The 25,488-nt window shown below is 42.2% G+C and overlaps 1 protein-coding gene across 1 annotated transcript in view; it reads left to right on the top strand.

Annotated features, from left to right (window-relative positions):
• LOC121530672 (zinc finger matrin-type protein 4) overlaps nt 1-25,488 on the top strand; it is a 167,755-nt gene that overhangs the window by 49,923 nt on the left and 92,344 nt on the right. Inside the window, exon 3 of the mRNA XM_041835811.2 lies at nt 16,894-16,983. Within this exon, the coding sequence (XP_041691745.1) occupies nt 16,894-16,983 (90 nt within the window). The remainder of the gene's footprint in view (nt 1-16,893; nt 16,984-25,488) is intronic.

Genomic DNA, 25,488 nt, shown 5'->3' with positions numbered 1-25,488 from the left:
GCGGACAGGGTCTGGTAGTGCTCCAGTTCTCCATGTGAGAATAAGCAACAGAGGACTTGGAAAGCATATCAACTCCTGTAGAAATGGCACTATGGTTATTGTGAGTAACCTAATTGATGTTCCTTTAACTCCGCCTTCTAGTGAGTTTATACAAACTGTCATTTCCTACCATTCTGTTAGATTGGAGACTGTCAGAAAACATGGTTGTAACGTTAATAATTTGGTTGTTATTCCATTGGTTACCTCGAGGGGGGTGCCCCAGGGGCCGAGTGGCCAACACTCATTGAATATTACCCTTTTAAACGTTAGAGCAATCACTAGTAAAACCTTTCTAGTGAATGACCTCTTTACTGAGCGCAAAGTTGATTGCATGTTACTCACTGAAACATGGCTGTCATAAGACTGTAGTGGCGCTCTTATTGAAGCCTCTCCCCCAGACTACAGCTTTTCATGCTCTATCAGAAAAGGGAAAAAGGGTGGGGGACAGCCTCTATTTTTACTAATGCTCTCAGCTTTAAGGACATTTCATTTGGCAACTTTGGGTCTTTTGAGCATCATGCTATACTGTTTAAATGTCAGCCATCAGTGCTGGCCATAACACCGTATAGGCCATCAAAGTACTGCCCCAATTTCTTTACTGATTTATCTGAATGATTGTCTATTGTCCTTGAGAACTATGATAATCATTGTGTTGGGCGATTTTAATGTTCATGTTGACTAAGAGACTGACTCCAAGACAATTGAATTTAAGAATATTTTGAGCTCTATGGACTTTATTCAACATGTTACTGGGCCCAACCATAACCGCGGCCATACTCTGGACCTGGTTATTACCAAGTGTGTTCGTATTGACATATCCTCTATTGTTGATGTTGCTTTATCTGATCACCACTGTGTCTTTTTTACTACCTTGTTGCCCATAGCACAGGGTTAAGAAACGCTGTCTTACCTCTAAAGTTGCTACAGATTTTATTGAGTGTATGAACAATATTCCACCACCTATTCTGCCTTCCTCTTGTGATGATTTAGTTGATAACTTTAATAGCAAATTAAGGGCAACCATTGATGCCATAGCTCCAGTAAAGTTGAAAAAGGCCACATCCAAACGGAGAGCCCCTTGGATGAGTGAGGAAACAAATCAATTAAAGAGAAATTGCGGAAGTGGACAAAGTCAAAGTTGCAGGTCCATTATGATATTCTGAGAGAGCAACTTGGCATATATAACAAGGCAATTAGAAAAGCCAGACGGGCTCATTTTTCTAACTTGATCACTATTAATCAGAATAATTTGATAGTGCTCTTCTTTACCATTGATGGCCTGATAAATCCTACCCCCTCAAACCTATGTGAACTTTCCTCCACATCCAAATGTGATGAGTTTGCAGCATATTTCAGAGATAAGATAACCAACATTAGGCTGGGTATCAGTCAAGCAAGACCTGATGAGAAGTTTGATGAATTGTGCCCTAGTCTACCACGCAAAGGCACTATGGATTTATTTTCCCTGGTTGACACAGACATGCTCAGGAAAGTGATATCACAACTTAAGCCTTCTACATGCCTTCTCAATCATATCCCCACCAACTTCTTCAAAACATTTTTAATTGCATATCTGAAGAAGTGCATGCTATTGTTAATCACTACCTGTTCACAGGCACTTTCCCCACTGCACTCAAAACCGCTATGGTGAAACCCCTTCTGAAGAAAGGTAATCTAGATTCTTCAGCTCTTAGCAATTTTCGACCAATCTCCAACCTTCCATTCTTAACCCTTTGACACGTAGCAACACACGGGTGTGATCATTCTACAGTGGTCCTTGCAGTGTACGCTCAAACCAGTGTGATTAGAACGCTTATTTAGAACTTCCAGTTTCGATTGACGCAACAGTCAGCGTTTGAGCTGGCCACTGTTTTTTCACAAAAGTGTTGTACAAACCGTCCTGAATTGAACATTATGTCCTGAATGTGACCAGTTTATTTTTGGATGCAATGTTAAGACATTCACTGAAGTAGTGACAGCATAACACAATCATCCAAACCGGCAAATGTAGGCTACATTAGTACTAGCGCTAACTGAGGAAAGATTGACGTAACACAAGAGGTCATATTTAGCTAACTCTGGGCTGACAGAAACCATGAATTAGCTAATAGCAATTACTATTTAAAATTAATTACATCACGGGTGAGCTCACCATTGATCGAAAATAATTTAGTAAAACACTTTCTAAGAATCAAAAGTAATCCGACGATGTGTAGTTTGTGCGTGCCGCCATTTTTTTCTTATTTTCAATTCAACCAAAGACAAGAAGAGGAGACTAGATGAGTTTGGTCTGTTTGCAGTATGCATGTTGAAGGGGTGTGTCGTCTACCAGCATTCACTTCCCTTCATTCACTTCCGGAAGTTTACACAAAAGATGAGTGAACCACCCTTCACCTAATTTTGTTATAACATCTTTGGTCTGACAGACGTTTACGTGACACCCAGAATGCATTGTATAATGTCAACAAACATGGCACCACACATAGCTGGCAAATACCTTACCATTAGCTCATCGTAATCTGTACAACCTTCAAAAAAGTATTTTACACACACCATGTGTCCATTACAATCTATGCAAGAATCGGAATGCATGATTTGTCACCAGTATTTGAAAACGTGAATAAAACTGTAAATACATTATGCTACATACATACAGTGCATTCGGAAAGTATTCAGACCCCTTCCCTTCTTTCACATTCTGTTACGTTACCGCCTTATTCTAAAATGGATTAAATAGTTTTTTTCCCTTTATCAATCTACACGCAATACCCAATAATGACAAAGCAAAAACAGGTTTTTAGACATTTTAGAAAATGTATAAAAAATAACATTTACATAGGTATTCAGCCCCTTTGCTAGGAGACTCGAAATTGAGCTCAGGTGCATTCTGTTTCCATTGATTGTCCTTGAGATGTTTCTACAACTTGATTGGAGTCCACCTGTGGTAAATTCAATTGATTAGACAGGATTTGGAAAGGCAGATGCCTGTCGACATAAGGTCCCACAGTTGAGAGCAAAAACCAAGTCATGAGGTCGAAATAATTGTCCGTAGAGCTCCGAGACAGGATTGTGTCGAGGCACAGATCTGGGGAAGGGTACCAAAAAATTTCTGCAGCATTGAAGTTCCCCAAGAACACTTTGGCCTCCATCATTCTTGAATGGAAGAAGTTTGGAACCACCAAGACACTTCCTAGAGCTGGACGCCCGGCCAAACTGAGCAATCAGGGGAGATGGATCTCGGTCAGGGAGGTGACCAAGAACCTGATGGTCACTCTGAAAGAGCTCCAGAGTTCCTCTGTGGAGATGGGAGAACCTTCCAGAAGGACAACCATCCCTGCAGCACTCCACCAATCAGGTCTTAATAATAGAGTGGCCAGACGGAAGTCATTACTCAGTAAAAGGCACATGACAGCCTGCTTGGAGTTTGCCAAAAGGCACATGGTTTGATGAAACCAAGATTGAGGAAACGTGGCCCCATCCCTACGGTGAAGCATGGTGGTGGCAGCATCATGCTGTGGGGTAGTTTTCAGTGGCAGGGACTGGGAGACTAGTCTGAAAATAGCTGTGCAGCGATGCTCCCCATCCAACCTGACAGAGCATGAGAGGATATGCAGAGAAGAATGGGAGAAACTCCCCAAATACAGGTGTGCCAAGCTTGTAGCGTCATACCCAATAAGACTCGAGGCTGTAATCACTGCCAAAGGTGCTTCAACAAAGTACTGAGTAAAGGGTCTGAATACTGATGTAAATGTGATATTCGAATCCCCGAGCTGACTAGCTGAAAAATCTGTCCATGTGTCCAAGAGCAAGGCACTTAACCCTAATTGCTCCTGTATGTTGCTCTGGATAAGAGTGTCTGTTAAATGGCTAAAGTGTTAATTTAAATACTTGGATGGCTCACAACTTCCTCCAGCTAAATCAAGACAAGACTGAGATACTTATTGTTGTAGCCAAAGCACAGAGCGAGAATCTGGCCAATATACAGTTGAAGTCAGAAGTTTACATACACCTTAGCAAAATACATTTAAAATACATATAAAGTCCTGACATTTAATCCTAGTAAAAATTCCCTGTCTTAGGTCAGTTAGGATCACCACTTTATTTTAAGAATGTGAAATGTCAGAATAATAGTAGAGAGAATGATTTATTTTAGCTTTTATTTATTTCATCACATTCCCAGTGGATCAGAAGTTTACATACACTCAATTAGTATTATGAAAAGTATGGAAAATGTATGCACTCACTAACTGTAAGTCGCTCTGGATAAGCGCGTCTGCTAAATGACTAAAATGTAAATGTATTTGGTAGCATTGACTTTAAACTGTTTAACTTGGGTCAAACGTTTCGGGTAGCCTTCTACAAGCTTCCCACAATAAGTTGGGTGAATTTTGGCCCATTCCTCCTGACAGAGATGGTGTAACTGAATCAGGTTTGTAGGCCTCCTTGCTCGCACACACTTTTTCAGTTCTGCCCACACATTTTCTATAGGATTGAGGTCAGGGCTTTGTGATGGCCACTCCAATACCTTGACCTTGTTGTCCTTAAGCCATTTTGCCACAACTTTCGAAGTATGCTTGGAGTCATTGTCCATTTGGAAGACCCATTTGCGACCAAGCTTTAACTTCCTGACTGTTGCTTCAATATATCCACATAATTTTCCTTCCTCATGATGCCATCTATTTTGTGATGTGCACCAGTCCCTCCTGCAGCAAAGCACCCCCAGAGCATGATGCTGCCACCCCCGTGCTTCACAGTTGGGATGGTGTTCTTTGGGTTGCAAGCGTCCCAATATTTAATAATAATAATAATAATAATATGCCATTTAGCAGAAGCTTTTATCCAAAGCGACGTACAGTCATGTGTGCATATATTTTTACGTTATACACACATATATGTGTATGTGTGTGTGTGTATATATAAATATTACATTTACATTTATTACATTTATTATTTACATTTACATTTTCGTCATTTAGCAGACACTCTTATCCAGAGCGACTTACAAATTGGTGCATTCACCTTATGATAGCCAGTGGGACAACCACTTTACAATATATACAGTGGGGGAAAAAAAGTATTTAGTCAGCCACCAATTGTGCAAGTTCTCCCACTTAAAAAGATGAGAGAGGCCTGTAATTTTCATCATAGGTACACGTCAACTATGACAGACAAATTGAGACAAATTGAATTTTTTTTCTCCAGAAAATCACATTGTAGGATTTTTAATGATTTTATTTTTTTAAATTATGGTGGAAAATAAGTATTTGGTCACCTACAAACAAGCAAGATTTCTGGCTCTCACAGACCTGTAACTTCTTCTTTAAGAGGCTCCTCTGTCCTCCACTCGTTACCTGTATTAATGGCACCTGTTTGAACTTGTTATCAGTATAAAAGACACCTGTCCACAACCTCAAACAGTCACATTCCAAACTCCACTATGGCCAAGACCAAAGATCTGTCAAAGGACACCAGAAACAAAATTGTAGACCTGCACCAGGCTGGGAAGACTGAATCTGCAATAGGTAAGCAGCTTGGTTTGAAGAAATCAACTGTGGGAGCAATTATTAGGAAATGGAAGACATACAAGACCACTGATAATCTCCCTCGATCTGGGGCTCCACGCAGATCTCACCCCGTGGGGTCAAAATGATCACAAGAACGGTGAGCAAAAATCCCAGAACCACACGGGGGGACCTAGTGAATGACCTGCAGAGAGCTGGGACCAAAGTAACAAAGCCTACCATCAGTAACACACTACGCCGCCAGGGACTCAAATCCTGCAGTGCCAGACGTGTCCCCCTGCTTAAGCCAGTACATGTCCAGGCCCGTCTGAAGTTTGCTAGAGTGCATTTGGATGATCCAGAAGAGGATTGGGAGAATGTCATATGGTCAGATGAAACCAAAATAAAGAACTTTTTGGTAAACTCAACTCGTCATGTTTGGAGGACAAAAAATGCTGAGTTGCATCCAAAGAACACCATACCTACTGTGAAGCATGGGGGTGGAAACATCATGCTTTGGGGCTGTTTTTCTGCAAAGGGACCAGGACGACTGATCCGTGTAAAGGAAAGAATGAATGGGGCCATGTATCGTGACATTTTGAGTGAAAACCTCCTTCCATCAGCAAGGGCATTGAAGATGAAACGTGGCTGGGTCTTTCAGCATGACAATGATCCCAAACACACCGCCCGGGCAACGAAGGAGTGGCTTCGTAAGAAGCATTTCAAGGTCCTGGAGTGGCCTAGCCAGTCTCCAGATCTCAACCCCATAGAAAATCTTTGGAGGGAGTTGAAAGTCCATGTTGCCCAGCGACAGCCCCAAAACATCACTGCTCTAGAGGAGATCTGCATGGAGGAATGGGCCAAAATACCAGCAACAGTGTGTGAAAAACTTGTGAAGACTTACAGAAAACGTTTGACCTGTGTCATTGCCAACAAAGGGTATATAACAAAGTATTGAGAAACTTTTGTTATTGACCAAATATTTATTTTCCACCATAATTTGCAAATAAATTCATTAAAAATCCTACAATGTGATTTTCTGGATTTTCTTTTCTCATTTTGTCTGTCATAGTTGACGTGTACCTATGATGAAAATTACAGGCCTCTCTCATCTTTTTAAGTGGGAGAACTTGCACAATTGGTGGCTGACTAAATACTTTTTTCCCCACTGTAACTGCATTGCTTTTAACAATGTAGTCATTAGGGACAGTGGCCCATGTTTGGTTTACAGTAACATCATTCTGAAATGGCAAGTTCAGCTGCAGGAGTCCTTGGCTAGGTAGTGTTTTGGGAGACAGGTAGCCTAGCCGGTAACCGAAAGGTTGCTGGTTCGAATTCTTAAGACGACAAGGTGAAAATAAATCTGTCGATGTGCCCATGAGTAAGGCACTTAACCGTAATTTACTCCAGGGGTGCTGTACTACAATGGCTGACCCTGTAAAATAACAAATTTCACTGCACCTATCCGGTGTATGTGACAATAAACATCTACATTATATCTACTGAAAGTTATCCACGATTAAGGACCTGTATGTCAATAGATTAATCATGCAATACAACCATGACCATCAGCAACCTACTAGCTACACACCTCTTCCAAACCTGTGGCCAGGCAAATGCTCTGGAGGTCTATCAAAATGAGACGTGTTTTACCTCAAATTTGTTGACCTCATGTCAAAACATTAACTGCTAACTCTCTCATTATGATTCTTCAAGATGTTTCGCTGGAGAGTATGTTGATGAGGGCCTCCGAGATACTGTTTTACTGTATGTCTTTTAATTTGTTAGTTCTGAGACTGCAGCCTTTACACAACATTTAATTGGAGTTTGTATTCTGTATTAATGAAGCTTGGGAAGCGTTCATTATTCTAAATATTGTCTGCGAGATCAATTGTGACTCAGACCATTTTAAATGGCACTGCTGAGCTGAGACAGCGGTAGTCTGGTCCCCAATTGCACCCTATTCCCTTTATAGTGCACAACTTTTGACAAGACGCGAATAGGGTGCCATTTGGGATGCTTTCACACTATATAGTATACATACTTTATTAGACAATTACAGTTAGTCTCAAGTTATTCTGAGAAGGAAGAGATAATAATAATATAATATGCCATTTAGCAGACGCTTTTATCCAAAGCGACATACAGTCATGTGTGCATACTTTTTTTTACGTATGGGTGGTCCCGGGGATCGAATCCACTACCCTGACATTACAAGCGCCATGCTCTACCAATTGAGCTACAGAGGACCACATGATGGGATAGTGAGACGAATCAAACTGGAATATTTAGCATGAGATGCAAATCCCTTCCTCAGCCCTGATATAATTCTTTCATGATTTCAGAATGACTCAACCCCTAAGATGAGGACTTTTGCAGGTTTTAATTTAAATATATAATGAACCAAAACCCCCAGTTTGCTCAGCCCTGCCAGACATGATCTCCAAAGGATAGGAGAGGCTTGGATTTCCAATGTTCTGAATTTCAGCTTTGGTGCATGGCGGGCAAAAGAAAAAGCTTTGTTCCTTGGGCGTGTTAATTTCCTCTGTTACAAATGGCATGAAATTGGGTGTGATCCATCAATGGGTGACATATAATGGACCCAAAATGTCCTTTCATAGAAAATCTGTCCTTTCATAGATGTGGGGAAAGAAGGAAGCGGCCTTCCAATTTGTACTATAATTCATTTATTTGCTGATAAAACTTAAGGGTATGTGCTATCCAGGATCCTTGGGATGTCCCTACTCTAAACCCTAACCTTAACCCCTAACCTTAACCATAACCGTTACATAACCCAAACCTTAACCCTTACCTTAAACATTTTACATTTCTACTTCAATGGGGTAGGGACGTCCCAAGGATCCCGGGATAGCACAGACCAAAACTGAAGTAAGCCCCCAAAGACGATCAGTTCCAAACAAATGGCATACTGCAACTGCTAATGGAGAGAACAAAGGCTTTATTCCATGGGGAATAGGAATGAGGTCTAATGTGAGGGGCTATCAGAGAGGGGAAACAGAACATTGGAGGTGTCCCAGGCCATAGTAGGGAGTGTTTTTAAAGCACTATTTCCTTTTAGATCCATATCTCACAATTTTTCCCTCAAGTCCCAGGCTATCAACCTATTATTTATTTATATTTTCCAGGGCTGGCTTTTCATGACATGGTCACTTGTTTTGGAAATATATTTTGTGTTGTTATTGTATCCAATACTGTTGATCATACACATGCGCGTGCATGCACACACACACACACACACGCTATGTTCTTCTATCCTCGTGGGGACCTAAAATTAATTTCCATTCAAAATCCTATTTTTCCTAACCCTAATCCGTAACCTAACTCCTAACCCTAAACCTAACCACTAACCCCTTAGCCTAACCCTAATTGTAACCCTAAACCTAACCCCTAAGCTTAAAATAGCCTTTGTCCTCATGGGGATATGGCAAACCCCCCCTTTGGATGGCATGTTCCATTTCCATGATCCGTGCTCCATTTGCTCCAGCAGCATAGTTTGATGGCCTTATCTTGTTGTCATTGAGCAGCCTCAGAGCTCATCTCTAAGCTCATCCTGTAAACACATCCTCCCTGTATCACTTCCTTTAAGCCGGTGACATGACAGCCAAGTGGAAGAGTTTGCTACTTTCTAATGTGGGATGTTATGTAGGAAGATAGAAGTCATGGCCTTCTATGTCTATGGGTTCATGGCAGGTACTATCCACCGCATTTGTTCAGTGTGTTTTTTAGTGGGAGTTGAAGAATTGTTATTCTTGTCTGTCTAGCCTTGTTTTGTGACAGCATTCTGTCAAGTGTCTAGGGGAGCGCTCCCTCTCCTCATCGTCGACTGCTCTACAGGCGTCGTCGGCACAATTCTCTTCCCTCCTGCCAAGTGGTTCTGGCTCTCATATGCAAGACCACTCAGCAGCCGCCATGCTGTCAGTCTGAGTGTGTTTGAACTGTAAAAGGCTGATTATGTGAGGAGGACTACAAATGAACAGATAGGATAGGTATCAATACAAAACATTTGATGAATTGGAAAGATGGGTGTTTACTGAAAACAACTTTATTTAAATATAGTGTTCCAAAAATGAATCGGTTCCGATTCAACATGCTCTCCAGTGAAGTTCTGTGATTACTGTTATTAATTTACTGTATATCCAAGTAAGAAAACATCTTAGAAACTGTGATTGAATTTGACTGTTAGATAGTGAATATGATGAACAAGAACTGACACGGGCAGAAAGTGAATGTGAACTGGAGAGGGAGAGGTGTTAGATTGACAAAAGGGAAATTCAGAGAACTAATAGAGGAAGACTGCAGGTTGTGCTGGTGGGTGTAGCAACTTTTCAGCTCCTTTTCAGCTCCTCTGGGGGCTCACATACAGCCACATCAATTAGTCCTCCACTGTGTCCCATTTGACTGTATGGAGCCTGATGGTGTGCACTGACGGCGTGCTTCTCTGCTCTGTTCTTGGCTATGTCCCAAATGGCACCCTATTCCCTATATAGTGCACTACTTTTGATCAGAGCCCTGTGGGCCCTGCACAAAAGTAGTGCACAACATAGGGAGTAGGGTGCCATTTGGGATATAGCTGTGCTCTGCTCTGCACGCATCCGTTCAGGAAACAGCTGGTGTCTGATGAATCCTTAACCAACAGCTATGTGCAGAAAACACAAGAAAGAAGCAGCACATCACCACAGAGTAGCTGATTTGATAGGGTATTGAAGAAACGACATGCTAAATACGGTATAGGATGTTAGTCGTTCGGTCACTGTAAACCAGACACAGTTGCATTATACAATGGTACATAGCTTTTGCTTTTCTTGATGCCAACGATTGCCAAATACGGTTGTTTTTCGATGTTTGTCTAGAAAGTTTTCTAATCTTTTGAACTCCCTGCAAATGCACATGCAGTCATGTCCTCATCAACACACAGTTAGCTTGCTGCTTTTGAAGTAAACAACATATAATTAATGAGATAATTTGTCCCAGAATGTGGTCAATGCTTGGCATTTTTCTAGGGGACAGAGGAGAGCTGTATGTAACATTACTATATTTATTCACGCGTACACATACAGTGAGGGAAAAAAGTATTTGATCCCCTGCTGATTTTGTAAGTTTGCCCACTGACAAAGACATGATCAGTCTATAATTTTAATTGTAGGTTTATTTGAACAGTGAGAGACAGAATAACAACAACAAAATCCAGAAAAACGCATGTCAAAAATGTTATAAATTGATTTGCATTTTTATGAGGGAAATAAGTATTTGACCCCTCTGCAAAACATGACCTAGTACTTGGTGGCAAAACCCTTGTTGGCAATCACAGAGGTCAGACGTTTCTTGTAGTTGGCCACCAGGTTTTCACACATCTCAGGAGGGATTTTGTTCCACTCCTCTTTGCAGATCTTCTCCAAGTCATTAAGGTTTCGAGGCTGACGTTTGGCAACTCGAACCTTCAGCTCCCTCCACAGATTTTCTATGGGATTAAGGCCTGGAGACTGGCTAGGCCACTCCAGGACCTTAATGTGCCTCTTCTTGAGCCACTCCTTTGTTGCCTTGGCCGTGTGTTTTGGGTCATTGTCATTCTGGAATACCCATCCACGACCCATTTTCAATGCCCTGGCTGAGGGAAGGAGGTTCTCACCCAAGATTTGACGGTACATGGCCCTGTCCATTGTCCCTTTGATGCTGTGAAGTTGTCCTGTCCCCTTAGCAGAAAAACACCCCCAAAGCATAATGTTTCCACCTCCATGTTTGTCGGTGGGGATGGTGTTCTTGGGGTCATAGGCAGCATTCCTCCTCCTCCAAACACGGTGAGTTGAGTTGATGCCAAAGAGCTCGATTTTGGTCTCATCTGACCAAAACACTTTCACCCAGTTCTCCTCTGAATCATTCAGATGTTCATTGGCAAACTTCAGACGGCCCTGTATATGTCCTTTCTTGAGCAGGGGGACCTTGCGGGCGCTACAGGATTTCAGTCCTTCACGGCGTAGTGTGTTACCAATTGTTTTCTTGGTGACTATGGTCCCAGCTGCCTTGAGATCATTGACAAGATCCTCCCGTGTAGTTCTGGGTTGATGCCTCACCGTTCTCATGATCATTGCAACTCCACGAGGTGAGATGTTTCATGGAGCCCCAGGCCGAGGGAGATTGACAGTTCTTTTGTGTTTCTTCCATTTGTGAATAATCGCACCAACTGTTGTCACCTTCTCACCAAGCTGCTTGGCGATGGTCTTGTAGCCCATTCCAGCCTTGTGTAGGTCTACAGTCTTGTCCCTGACATCCTTGGAGAGCTCTTTGGTCTTGGCCATGGTGGAGAGTTTGGAATCTGATTGATTGATTGCTTCTGTGGACAGGTGTCTTTTATACAGGTAACAAGCTGAGATTATGAGCACTCCCTTTAAGAGTGTGCTCCTAATCTCAGCTCGTTACCTGTATAAAAGACACCTGGGAGCCAGAAATCTTTCTGATTGAGAGGGGGTCAAATACTTATTTCCCTCATTAAAATGCAAATCAATTTCTAACATTTTTGACATGCGTTTTTCAGGATTTTATTGTTGTTATTCTGTCTCTCACTGTTCAAATAAACCTACCATTAAAATTATAGACTGATCATTTCTTTGTCAGTGGGCAAACGTACAAAATCAGCAGGGGATCAAATACTTTTTTCCTTCACTGTACACACACACAAACACACACGCACACACACAGGAAGGGGATTCAGCGATGTGACAGCCGCTCAGCCACAACCCCATCCTCTCTGGAGTGCCTCTCTGGAGTTTACCTGACCCATTCTGTGTCAATGCTGGTTTGTCTGACTCTGACTTCTTTACGTAATGAGGTCTCCTCAAGGGCTGCTAGCCTGCTCCATTACTGAGCAGGCCCACTTGTCCGAGCAAAATCAGTAGGCCGACTGGTCTGCCATGACGTTACATAACAGTAACAGCCATATTAGCAAGCAGTTAGTTCACTATGATGACTGCAGATGTTGCTAACAGGTCACATTCTGGCTGTGAGTGAGCAAGCAGTATTGACTTGTAGCATCCAACATAACTAAAACATATATAGGAATGCCACAGTCATGCAAACAAAAATGAATGTTGTGGAATCTAGATTTATAGAAAATGCTAAGGAGTTGCATAGTTTACTAGTACTCTAATCACTTCAGACACAAGGAACATCAACAGAATCACAACTATTTTACCATCATGATGATATTTGTATTATTTTGTTTCATGCAGTCTCGCCCCCTGGTCTCTGTGTCTGCCTCCCAACTGCCACCCTATTCCCTATTGACCAGAGCCCAAGTAGTGCACTATATGTGCCGTTTGGGATGCAGACTGCCTCTAGTGTGCAGACATAAGGACCAGACCATAGGGTGGCTGAGCTGGGGAATCTGCCTGGGGGCCATTGGGCAGGGAGTAGATTATATCCAGAGGTATCTCCCCCTCCCTTCCCTCCTCCCCCAGGGCACAGAGACCATATAGCCTCTCTGATCAGCTCACTGATGTAGTGGTAATGCAATATGGATTTTTTTTCAGTCCTGATTATGTCAACCGTGCATTTAGTGCCAGCCTTGTAAAAACAAAGGCACCTGGGACTTCCTTCCTGCTACCGGTAGTTTATTTATATCGGCTGCAGCGGCTGGTTGCAATCGAGAGGAAAGCAAGGCAAGCTCTGTTGGGCATATACTACTAGCCCATATACAATACAGCACTGCCAAGGAGATTACAGTCCCTGTTGCCTTTTGGAGTTTTAGACTCCCCATAGAGATATCATCACCAATGCCATCAGAAGTGGAGATTCTCTATGAGCAGGTTTCACTCTTCTCACATTGGCTTTTCACTCATCCTCCACAACCATATGTTCTTCTGAGTTTCCCCAGGCTCCTATCCCCATTTATAGTTTGCGTCCCAAATGACAACATTTCCCCTACATAGTGCACTACTTTTGACCAGATCCTTGTGGGCAGTGTGTGTCTTTTAGTGCCTTTAGGTCTTATTCTCTTGCCATTGGGTTGGTTGTATGTAGGCTGTGTTCCAATGCACTAGTTAGTAGAAGTAGAACAGCCCCTTAGTTCATGTCAGACGGTGCAGATGGATGAAACAAAGGAGAGTGTCACAAATGATATCTAAGGAAGAGACAGTATCAGAGGAAAATGCTCTCGGAGCATACTGAGAGATTGGCAGAGAGAGAGCCTCTGAATGATTGTTTCATTCCCTTCCTGTTATGTGTTTGAGTCTCAATAACCTTCCTCCTGCAACTGATGCCTGATAGTTCCTTTCTCAGGCTCAGGGTGCATTAGCCCAGCCAGAAACAAGAAGGACAAGAAAAACAAATAGATTTCTCAGGAGCAATCTCCTCCATCTGATCTGACAATATGCATTTGTCTGCCATCTCTGTGGGTGTGTCCTAAATTACACAGTATTCCCTATATAGGGCACTACTTTTGACCATAGCCCTGGACCCTGGTCAAAAGTAGTGCACTATATAGGGAATAGGGTGCCATTTGGGATGCACAGAGTGGAAAGAGAAACTCTACCTCTCTTTTCAAGATGAAATTAAGGTTTTTAAAAGTAATTCCTGCATTGAATACTTCACTGGTGCACTTCAACCTCTTCTTTGACCCCTTCTTTCATTTTTGGGAGCTGGCAATCTGTAAACCTGTAGTGAAGTTATTTGAAGATAAACTGAATGGGGAATCAATTGTCCTCTCCCTCGCTTCCTCCCTCCATCACTCTGTCCTCACCTCACCCCTCTTTTCCTTCATCCATTCGCACCCCAGCCCAAAAGCAGCTCTGTCTGTCTGCTGCCAAAGTGGAGGGATCAATGGGTCTGTGATGTGATGAGGGCCTCTTGCTCCTTTAATGGAAGCTGTAGTAATTATTAATGAGATCCAGTGTCAGACAGCCTGGGTCCCAAATTGCACCATATATTCTCTCTCAATATGTACACTGAGTGTACAAAACTTTAGGAACACCTGCTCTTTCCATGACATAGACTGACCAGGTGAATCCAGGTGAAGGCTATGATCCCTTATTGATGTCATTTGTTAAATCCACTTCAATCAGTGTAGATGAAGGGGAGGAGACAGGTTAAAGAAGGAGTTTTAAGCCATGAGACAATTGCGACATGGATTATGTATGTGTTCCATTCAGTGGCGGAATGGGCAAGACAAAAGATTTAAGTACCTTTGAACCAAGTATGGTATTAGGTGCCAGGTGCACCGGTTTGTGTCAAGAACTGCAACGCTGCTGGGTTTTTCACGCTCAACAGTTTCCTGTGTGTATCAAGAATGGTCCACCACCCAAAGGACATCCAGCCAATTTGACACATCTGTGGGAAGCATTAGAGTCAACATGGGCCAGCATCACTGTGGAACGCTGTTGATACCTTGTAGAGTCCATGGCCCGACGAATTGAGGCTGTTCTGAGGGCAAAAGGAAGTGCAACTCAATATTATGATGTTCCTAATGTTTTGTACACTCAGTGTATATTCTCTCTATATACACTGAACAAAAATATAAATGCAACATGCAACAATTCCAAAGACTTTACTTAGTTACAGTTCATTTAAGGAAATCAGTCAATTGAAATTAACCCTAACCTATGGATTTCACATGACTGGGAATCAGATATGCATCTGTTGGTCATAGATACCTTTAGAAAAAGGTAGGGACGTGGATCAGAAAACCAGTCAGTATCTGGTGTGACCACCAATTGCCTCACGCAGCACGAAACATCTCCTTCGCATATAGTTGATCAGCCTGTTGAATGTGGCCTGTGGAATGTTGTCCCACTCCTCTTCAATGGCTGTGCGAAGTTGCTGGATATTGGCAGGAACTGGAACACCCTGTCATACACGTCGATCCAGAGCATCCCAAACATGTTCAATGGGTGACATGTCTGGTGAGTATGAAGGCCATGGAATAACTGGGACATTTTCAACTTCCAGGAATTGTGTACAGATCCTTGCGACATGGGGCTGTGCATTATTATGCTGAAACATGAGGTGATGGCAGCGGATTAATGGCACAACAATGGGCCTCAGGATCTCGTCACGGTATCTCTGTGCATTCAAATTGCCATTGATAAAATGCAATTGTGTTCGTTGTCTGTAGCATATGCCTGCCCATACCAAAACCACACCGCCACCATGGGGCATTTTGTTCAGAACGTTGACATCAGCAAACTGCTCGCCTACATGATGCCATACATGCTGTCTGTCATCTGCCCGGTACAGTTGAAACCGGGATTCATCCGTGAAGAGCACACTTTTCCAGCGTGCCAGTGGCCATCGAAGGTGAGCATTTGCCCACTGAATTTGACTATGACACCGAACTGCAGTCAGGTCAAGACCCTGGGGAGGACAAAGAGCACCAGATGAACTTCCCTGAGACGGTTTCTGACAGTTTGTGCAGAAATTCTTCGGTTGTGCAAAACCACAGTTTCATCAGCTGTCCGGGTGGCTGGTCTCAGACGATCCAGCAGGTGAAGAAGCCGAATGGGGAGGTCCTGGGCTGGCGTGGTTACATGTGGTCTGCGATTGTGAGGCTGGTATTGCCAAATTCTCTAAAACAATGTTGGAGGCGGCTTATGGTAGATAAATGAACATTCAATTCTCTGGCAACAGCTGTGGTGGACTTTCCTGCAGTCAGCATGCCAATTGCGTGTTCCCTCAACTTGAGACATCTGTAGCATTGTGTTGTGTGACAAAACTGCACATTTTAGGGTGGCCTTTTATTGTTCCCAGCGCAAGGTGCATCTGTGTAATGATCATGCTGTTTAATCAGCTTCTTGATATGCCACACCTGTCAGGTGGATGGATTGGGAAAGGAGAAATGCTCACTAACTTTGTTTGTATGGAACATTTCTGGGATCTTTTATTTCAGCTCATGAAACGCGTGACCAACACTTTAAATGTTGCGTTTTATATTTTTGTTCAGTATGTATGTATGTATGTGTATATATATATATATATATATATATATATATATATATATATATATATATATATATTCTCTATATAGTGTACCACTTTTGATTTAGGGAATAGTGTGCCATTCGGTTAGTCACAAGGTTTTTCTTTTCATAATACAATCTCTTAGCAAGTCTGAATCGTTCAACCACACAGTTCTCAGATGCGCAGTATGACACAGTGCTTTTGGAAGACGTTCAATACATGAAATCTAGACATTCAATATATCTTTAATCTAGACATGCAATTCATGTGAAAGCTTCGGGGGGGGATGGACGCTTTGGGGGGGTCAGATCAAGAAAAACCTGAATGATGGTCTTTTCATGATGTTTCTAATATTTATTGTGTTTATCTCCTATTTTTTCCTTTCTAGAGCCGGAAACATGCCAATAAAGTAAGACTGTATTACATGCTACATCCCGTGGATGGAGGCTGCCCAGCTAAGAAACTCAGAACAGACAATGTGAGTACTACACTGCCTCTACACTCTTAGAACAAAAAGGTGCTATCTAGAACCTAAGAGGGTTCTTCGGCTGTCCCCATAGGAGAACCCTTTGAAGAACACTTTTTGGCTCCAGGTAGAACCTTTTTGGGTTCCATGTAGAACCCAAGGTTCTACCTGGAACCAAAAATTGTTCTACCTGGAACCAAAAAGGGTTATCCTATGGGGACAGCCGAAGAACCCTTTTGGAACCCTTTTTTCAAAGAGTGTAGTAGTGTAAATTATACATATGTGTGTTCACACTTTTACAATAGTAAGAATTGGATATCAAGAAAAATGCATGGCCCCATAGATACGAACTCATCTCATCTCTCATAGTCAGAGGAGTGTTAAACCTTTCTGTTGTAATGGACATTCCTGTCATTGATTCCTACCCCTGTGTCTTGACCTTCTTGCCTCTTGTCAGTGGTGAATAGATATGTAGGAACACATTTCTGCTTGGCTGAACCACCCGACGTGGAAGTGACAATGAACTGAAAGCCACAGGTTGCCAGAGCAGAGCAGCTTTCTGTTAAGTGAAAAGAGCACATTTAGGCCGCATCCCAAATGGCACCCTACCCACTGGTCACACACAGGTTGAATCAAATCAAATCAAACTTTATTTGCCACATGCGCCGAATACAACAGGTGTAGACCTTACAGTGATATGCTTACTTACAAGCCCTTAACCAACAATGCAGTTAAGAAAAAAAGTGATAAGTAAAAAATACAAATAATAAATAATTAAAGAGCAGCAGTAAAATAAAATAACAGTAGGGAGGCTATGTACAGGGGGTACCGGTACAGAGTCAATGTGCGGGGGCACCGGTTAGTCGAGGTAATTGAGGTAATATGTACATGTGGGTAGAGTTAAAGTGCAAATGCAAATAGTATGGGTAGCCATGATTAGCTTTTCAGGAGTCTTATGGCTTGGGGGTAGAAGCTGTTAAGAAGCCTTTTGGACCTAGACTTAGCGCTCCGGTACCGCTTGCCGTGCGGTAGCAGAGAGAACCTTCTATTACTAGGGTTTCTGGAGTCTTTGACAATTATTAAGGCCTTCCTCTGACGTTGTTTCCACGTCATTTCAATGAAATTACGTTGAACCAATGTGGAATAGACGTTGAATTGACGTCTGTGCGCAGTGGGTATTCCCTATGTAATGCACTACTTTTGGAAATCACAGTGGGCTCTGGTCAAAAGTAATGCACTATTAAGTGAATAGGGTGCAACATGAGAGATACATCTCAAGTCTCCCATGTAAATCAGAGTACATGGCATTTTTTACACCTTTATGTTCTGCTGTCAGTCCCCGGTCGATACATTTGAGTCATTTAGCAGACACTCTTATCCAAAGCGACTTACATTAGTGAGTGCATACTTTTTATTTTCTCCGTACCGGTCCCCCGTGGGAATCAAACTCACAACACTGGCGTTGCAAGCACCATGCTCTACCAACTGAGCCACACCAGATACATGTTCGACTGGTTATGCTTGTGCTTAAGGTTTTCCTTCTTGTCTGAGAGGAACTACAGGGGAAATGGGTGGTGGTGATGTGCAATTGGGTTTGTGCTAGCTAGCATCTGTGCGCCTATCTATGCTGACTCAAAGCTTTCACTGAGCCAAGACAAAGAAACAGAGACAAACAGTTGTTAAGCTATTTGCAGGTTTGCTTTCTGTTCTGCATCAGGATAAAACATGCAGCATTTGTGTTTCATCAGCTTTCTGCACAATCACAGTGGTTACAGTATTATTATATTTCTGTGAAATAAGGGTTTATATAATATTATCATATCAATGTGTGTACGCTGGGCATTTGACGTTGAGATCCATTGGTGTTGTGGGGAGACGGTGGCGGTGAGAATAGGGCCATTGCAGGAGTGTCAGATTGGGAGTGTGTAGATCAGTGAGGAACAGAGCTGTATTGAAGTAGTATGTCTCAGTTAGAGTGAGTGTGTAGATCAGTCAGGAGACGTGCCTCGGACTCAGGTCTCAAGTGTGATTAGTCTCAGTCTGCTAGCTATCAGTCAAGGAGATCTTCTCCTCTGGACCTGATAAGGACTCCTCTGAGGAAAGAGCTCTATCCCTCTCACTCCTCCTCCTCCTCTCTTTTCTATGTTTCTGTTTCATTCTTTCTCCAATTCAATTTCAATTCAATTTAAGGGCTTTATTGGCATTGGAAACATATGTTAAGTAGATAGTAAATAAAAGTGAAATAAACAATAAATATTAACAGTAAACATTACACTCAGAAGTTCCAAAAGAATAAAGACATTTCAAATGACATATTATGTATATATACAGAGTTGTAACAATGTGCAAATAGTTAAAGTACAAATGGGAAAATAAATAAACATAAATATGGGTTGTATTAACAATGGTGTTTGTTCTTCACTGGTTGCCCTTTTCTTGTGGCAACAGGTCACAAATCTTGCTGCTGTGATGGCACACTGTGGGTTTTCACCCAGTAGATAAGGGAGTTTATCAAAATTGGGTTTGTTTTCTCTGTAATCTGAGGGAAATATGTGTCTCTAATATGGTCATACATTTGACAGGAGGTTAGGAAGTGCAGCTCAGTTTCCACCTCATTTTGTGGGCAGTGTGCACATAGCCTGTATTCTCTTGAGAGCCAGGTCTGCCTACGGCGGCCTTTCTCAATAGCAAGGCGATGCTCACTGAGTCTGTACATAGTCAAAGCTTTCCTTAAGTTTGGGTCAGTCACAGTGGTCAGGTATTCTGCCACTGTGTCCTCTCTGTTTAGGGCCAAATAGCATTCTAGTTTGCTCTGTTTTTTTGTTAATTCTTTCCAATGTGTCAAGTAATTCTCTTTTTGTTTTCTCATTTATTTGGTTGGGTCTAATTGTGTTGCTGTCCTCTCCCTCTGGCTGCCCTGCTTCTCTCCCTCTTGCCTTAGTCTGCACTTCCAGAGAAGGTGATTAGTCCTTATCACTGTACAGAACCCTGCCTGTGTTTTACATTGTTTAGGCTACGTCCCAAATGGCACCCTATTCACTATCACCCAGGGGGGGCCCAGGACAGAGTTTGGGAAACCCTGTGGTAGAGGATCTATTCATTATCCCACTTTGACTTTGAGTCCTATAGATTTAGCTACGATTCTATACTATATGATACGATAACTTTATTGTCCATTTACATGGAAATGAATCTATTTGAGATGCCTTGTTGGTCCAGCTTCAATGCTCTAGGTAAAAACATGTCCTATGTTCAGTGGTTTTGAGCAATAACTTTGCTGTTGGATTTCTCACATAGCGAGTTCTCTTTGACTACGAGTTTACATAAATATCAAAACATCCAAGCTATATATAAAGAAATACTTCATGCAGACCAGTAAAATGTATTACTATATTACCCACTGTAGCGTGTGTGCAATCCTCGATAGGGGGATTAGTAGTTATTAATTTCCCTACATGAACAGACTGCACAAAATAAGCAGCCTCCAAAAATGGCAACTAGGGAAATAGGCTGCTGGAGGTAGCTGAGGCAAATATTTATGTTTTCTATGGCTCTATTTTACCTTTTCAACTGCTTTCAAGATCAAAGCTCCCATGCTGTTGTGTATTGTGGATCACCATCCTCTGTAATCAGTGTATTCTCTGTGTTAGCAGTGAAAGCTATATCATTGGTCACTTCCCAACAGCTGTTGTGTTCTGCTGTGCTCTCATGCTCAGTGTCCGTGCTGCTGGATGCAGCAGCATCACTGAGCAACACACCAGACCGGAAAACTGCACTGGTCCGCCTTTCATAGCTAAGGTTGATGGTCTGTGTCGTCCAGTGTAGTTAAGGCTGGGCTTTGGGCTGGGTTTGTATTGTCTAAAATGTATAATATATTTTTTACCGTATAATTGATTGAATCAAACTATGACTCAAACTACAAATAATGAGTATCGGAGATGGAGCATCACTCAGTTTCTCTCAGCCTTGAACATCCCACGATGAGCAAGTTTTTTAATATCTGATAACGTCACAGGCCTCTGCTATCAGCATAATCCAGTCAAAAATAACTGAGCGAGATAATTGAATGCTCTATCATTTGGATGAAAAGCAAAGCAGCTTTGACATACAGCAAGCGGGGCGGGAATATATGCATATTTAATATATTACTACCTGGAATAACCTTTGTTGTTGCTTTTCAATGGAATTACAAAGAGAGTATATTAAGAAATGATAGGATTGTTTTAGAGCATGGTTTTTCATTGTTATCATTTACTTTCTTTGAAAGGACGCAGTGTGTGAGCAGTTATGCTTACGTATTAGTTACATAATGTGGGTGGGTGGTCTTGTATGCAGCAGCAATCCCCTTCACTTAAGGCCAGGCACCACAGGCTGAAATTACATTTTTGCTTCTACCTATCAATTTTGAGATGTGTTGGTTTTTTGGTCCATTAATGTTAGTGTTGATGAAAATGTATATTTTCTTTAGTTTATCATACTACTGTCATCAACATTTTAATTAATTTTAACATTTTAGTCATTTAGCAGACGCTCTTATCCAGAGCGACTTACAAATTCCCCACAGCATGTTGCTGCCACCACCATGCTTCACTGTGGGGATGGTGTTCTTGGGGTGATGAGAGGTGTTGGGTTTGCGCCAGACATTTTCCTTGATGGCCAAAAAGTTCAATTTTAGTCTCATCTGACCAGAGTACCTTCTTCTATATGGTTGGGGAGTCTCCCACATGGCTTTTGGCGAACACCAAACGTGTTTGCTTATTTTTTCTTGAAGCAATGGCTTTTTTCTGGCCACTCTTCCATAAAGCCCAGCTCTGTGGACTGTACGGCTTAAAGTGGTCCTATGGACAAATACTCCAATCTCCGCTGTGGAGTTTTGCAGTTCCTTCAGGCTTTGGTCTCTTTGTTGCCTCTCTGATTAATGCCCTCCTTGCCTGGTCCGTGGGTTTTGGTGGGCGGCCCTCTCTTGGCAGGTTTGTTGGGTTGTGGTGCCATATTCTTTCCATTTTTTAATAATGGATTTAATGGTGCTCCATGGGATGTTCAAAGTTTCAGAATTTTTTTTATAACCCAACCCTGATCTGTACTTCTCCACAACTTTGTCCCCGACCTGTTTGGAGAGCTCCTTGGTCTTCATGGTGCCGTTTGCTTGGTGGTGCCCCTTGCTTAGTGGTGTTGCAGACTCTAGGGCCTTTAAGAACAGGTGTGTATATATCCTGAGATCATGAGACACTTAGATAGCACACAGGTGGACTTTATTTAACTAAATATGTGACTTCTGAAGGTAATTGGTTGCACCAGATCTTGTTTAGGGGCTTCATAGCAAAGGGGTGAATACATCACTTTTCCGTTAATTATTTTTTAGAATTAGAAAGTTATATTTTTCATTTCACTTCACCAATTTGGACTATTTTGTGTATGTCCATTACATGAAATCCAAATAAACATCTATTTAAATTACAGGTTGTAATGCAACAAAATAGGAAAAACTCCAAGGGGGATGAATACTTTTGCAAGGCACTGTACTTGTCTTTAACTGCCATTTCCTGAAAGTCAGACTCTTCCCAAATGCCAACACATTCTTCTCAGCTTCAGAAGCATCTGCATTCACCAAATTGTGTGTGGTTATCCTTAGATATATTCTCTCGACTTGCCCAGAGGGATATGTTGATATGTTGTAAATATTTTATTCTAGATAACATTTTCTTTGGAAAGACATGGCAAACATGCATTTTACGTACGTCTTTAGTATTTTACAGATTGGAAGATGAAAAAAGTATTTTTCCACAGTCTGCTCTGGACAAGTTTGGTCCTGGAGTGTCTTAACAAAATGAAACCAAAATATTTAGGCTGACGTCATCCAGTGTCCAGATTTTTTTTGGCCGCAATATGTGAATATGTGCATATTTTGAGATATCACCTCATTTGCATATTTTAATAAAATATTTCATATATTTTTTTTACAAAAAGGTATTATATTTGTGTCTACATTCAACTGGTAAAAGTTGATTGTGATATGATTAAATTGAGAAAAAAAAGTACTCTGAGGGTGTGGTGCCTGGCCTTAATTTAAACTGGAGTCCTGTCCACAGACACTATGGATGCATCTCAAATGAAACCATATTCCCTAGTGCACTACTATTGACAAGAGCCCTATGGGCCCAAATAGGATGCCATTTGTCATGCAAGCCATGACAGTCAGTTCACTACACTGCTCTAACAAGCTGACATGCTCAGTCTGCAGCCAATCCACTCACAGACAATAAATGGTAGCAAATCACAAGAGAAGAAGAGAAGACTGTCATGGCCATGTCCATCTGCTACTGTGCTGGATCAGCCTAGTGGCATTTGTTACTAATAGGTACATTGCCCCCGAAGGACAGTTAAAATGTCATCCTTAGAGCCGGGCCCTGTAACTCAATGAAGAAGCCATTAAAGAGGATACAATTAGCGACAGGGGAAGACTTGGGCTGATTGAATATCTCATCAGAGCTCCACTCCTATTTAATTAGTGGTGTTTAAATCAACCCTTCATGGGCAGTAGCAGGATAGAGTTCCAGGGGAGGAGAGGAGAGGGATCCGGTTTCAGCAGTGGGAGAGAGTGAAGTTAACCAGTGGCTGAACATATCTCAGTAATAGGACACATCCCAGTGGTAGAACACATCCCAGTGGCTGAACACATCCCAGTGGCTGAACACATCCCAGTGGCTGAACACATCCCAGCGGCTGAACACATCCCAGCGGCTGAATACATCCCAGCGGCTGAACACATCCCAGCGGCTGAACACATTCCAGCGGCTGAACACATTCCAGCGGCTGAACACATCCCAGCGGCTGAACACATCCCAGCGGCTGAACACATCCCAGCGGCTGAACTCATTAGAAGTTGGCAGAAAAGTTCCTCCATCCTGTGCATTTATCACCTTGTCTAAGGCTATGGTTACCATAATGTTATCCCTTGATGCTCACACTATCCATTGTCATTCTCCATTGACTGTAACAGCAAGTATGAAATGTGATAGAAAAGGCAGAGAAAATAAGCGTTCTCTGTATTTCTTACTCACAAAAATGTTGCTAGCCTGACCTTTCCAGTCCTTTACAAAAGGAAATTTGAGAGCTGTGAAACAGATTGGATGAAACTGGGCTGTGGCTTGTGTGTGTGTGTGTGTGTGTGTGTGTGTGTGTGTGTGTGTGTGTGTGTGTGTGTGTGTGTGTGTGTGTGTGTGTGTGTGTGAGAGAGAGCTGTTATTGCAGAGGTTGAATGGTGCATCAAAATTAATCCCACATCCCTTTGGCAACATGTATCGCAATGACCCATCTTCCATGGGATGATAGCAAAACTGTTTTGTGTTCAGGGTGTCCAAAATAAAGATACAAAATGTGGAGGGTTGAACATATCATATCCCTGCAAGGTGGCGTATTGCCTAGCTATGCAGAGTTTTGCGACAGTAGATTTCCAAATGTAGGCTTTTGTGCATGCTGGAGTAATAAGCGTTCCTATTGATATTGGTTTTGTTTGTTAGAAAATAACACTACTTAGCTAGATCGGGAGTTGCTCAGTATTAGTCTAATTGGATCATAGCAACATGTTGTTTTGAGACAACAGTCAGTCAGACTTCATGTTACATTATTACTTTGTACTCCCCCTCCCACTGATGTTCCTCTGTGAAGCTCCAGTGAGGAGACAGGAGTCATCCTACTACAACCAGATAGGAGGAGACTCGGGGGCCACAGTCACAGCATGAGGCCATTCCTCCTCAGGCCCGCTTTACCTGTGCAGAGAAATTTGATGTGAAACTGTGTCTGGGGCTCCTCTACCTGCCTGCTGAGTAACTGCTGAGGACATCCAGGCCCAGTAGCAGACAGAGACAGAGAGAGAATGAGAGAGAAACAGAGAGACATACGGAGAGAGAGAGACGGAGAGACAAACGTAGAGAGAAATGGAGAGAGAGACAGACAGAGAGGGAGAGAGACAAGGACAGAGAGAGAGACAGAAAGAGAGTGAGACAGATGAGGGGGATCGGGGAGCAGGGACGTGCCCAGGGCTGACGTCTACACAGGTTGGCATCTGCTGGTCTGTACAGAGGTTGGCATCTCCAGGGGCACTGCTTCATGTTGACGCAGTTAGACACATCTCAGACTACTTTGCTCCTCATAAACAAACTTGACTGCAATTCATAAATATATTAGCGAAATTCATTGAAAGATTGAGGAAGAAAAGAAAACTCAGTTTGTAAAATATTAAGCTTATAATTTATTACCGTCCTCAAAGGCTTTTTTTGGTGTTTTTTTAGCACCTCTGGGAGCATCTGTCTGTTTTTAATGAACTTACATGGATATCATTGAATATGTTCTTCTTATGTTGTCCTATTTGTACTTAATTATCTCTAGAGGCTGTTAAAAGAAGAAAGGACAGACATGCTTTCAGGGTTAGTTGTACCCAGTTTCTGCCTCTGTTAGTCACTTGTTTTGGCTAAAAAGGCTTTGGTTTGATGTGTAGGTCTCACTCCAAAACGTATT

The sequence above is a fragment of the Coregonus clupeaformis genome, chromosome 18 (assembly GCF_020615455.1).
Source record: "Coregonus clupeaformis isolate EN_2021a chromosome 18, ASM2061545v1, whole genome shotgun sequence".
Classification (NCBI taxonomy): Eukaryota; Metazoa; Chordata; class Actinopteri; order Salmoniformes; family Salmonidae; genus Coregonus; species Coregonus clupeaformis.
The sequence above is the reverse complement of the archived record's forward strand: the minus strand, read 5'-3'. Positions and strand labels throughout refer to the sequence as shown.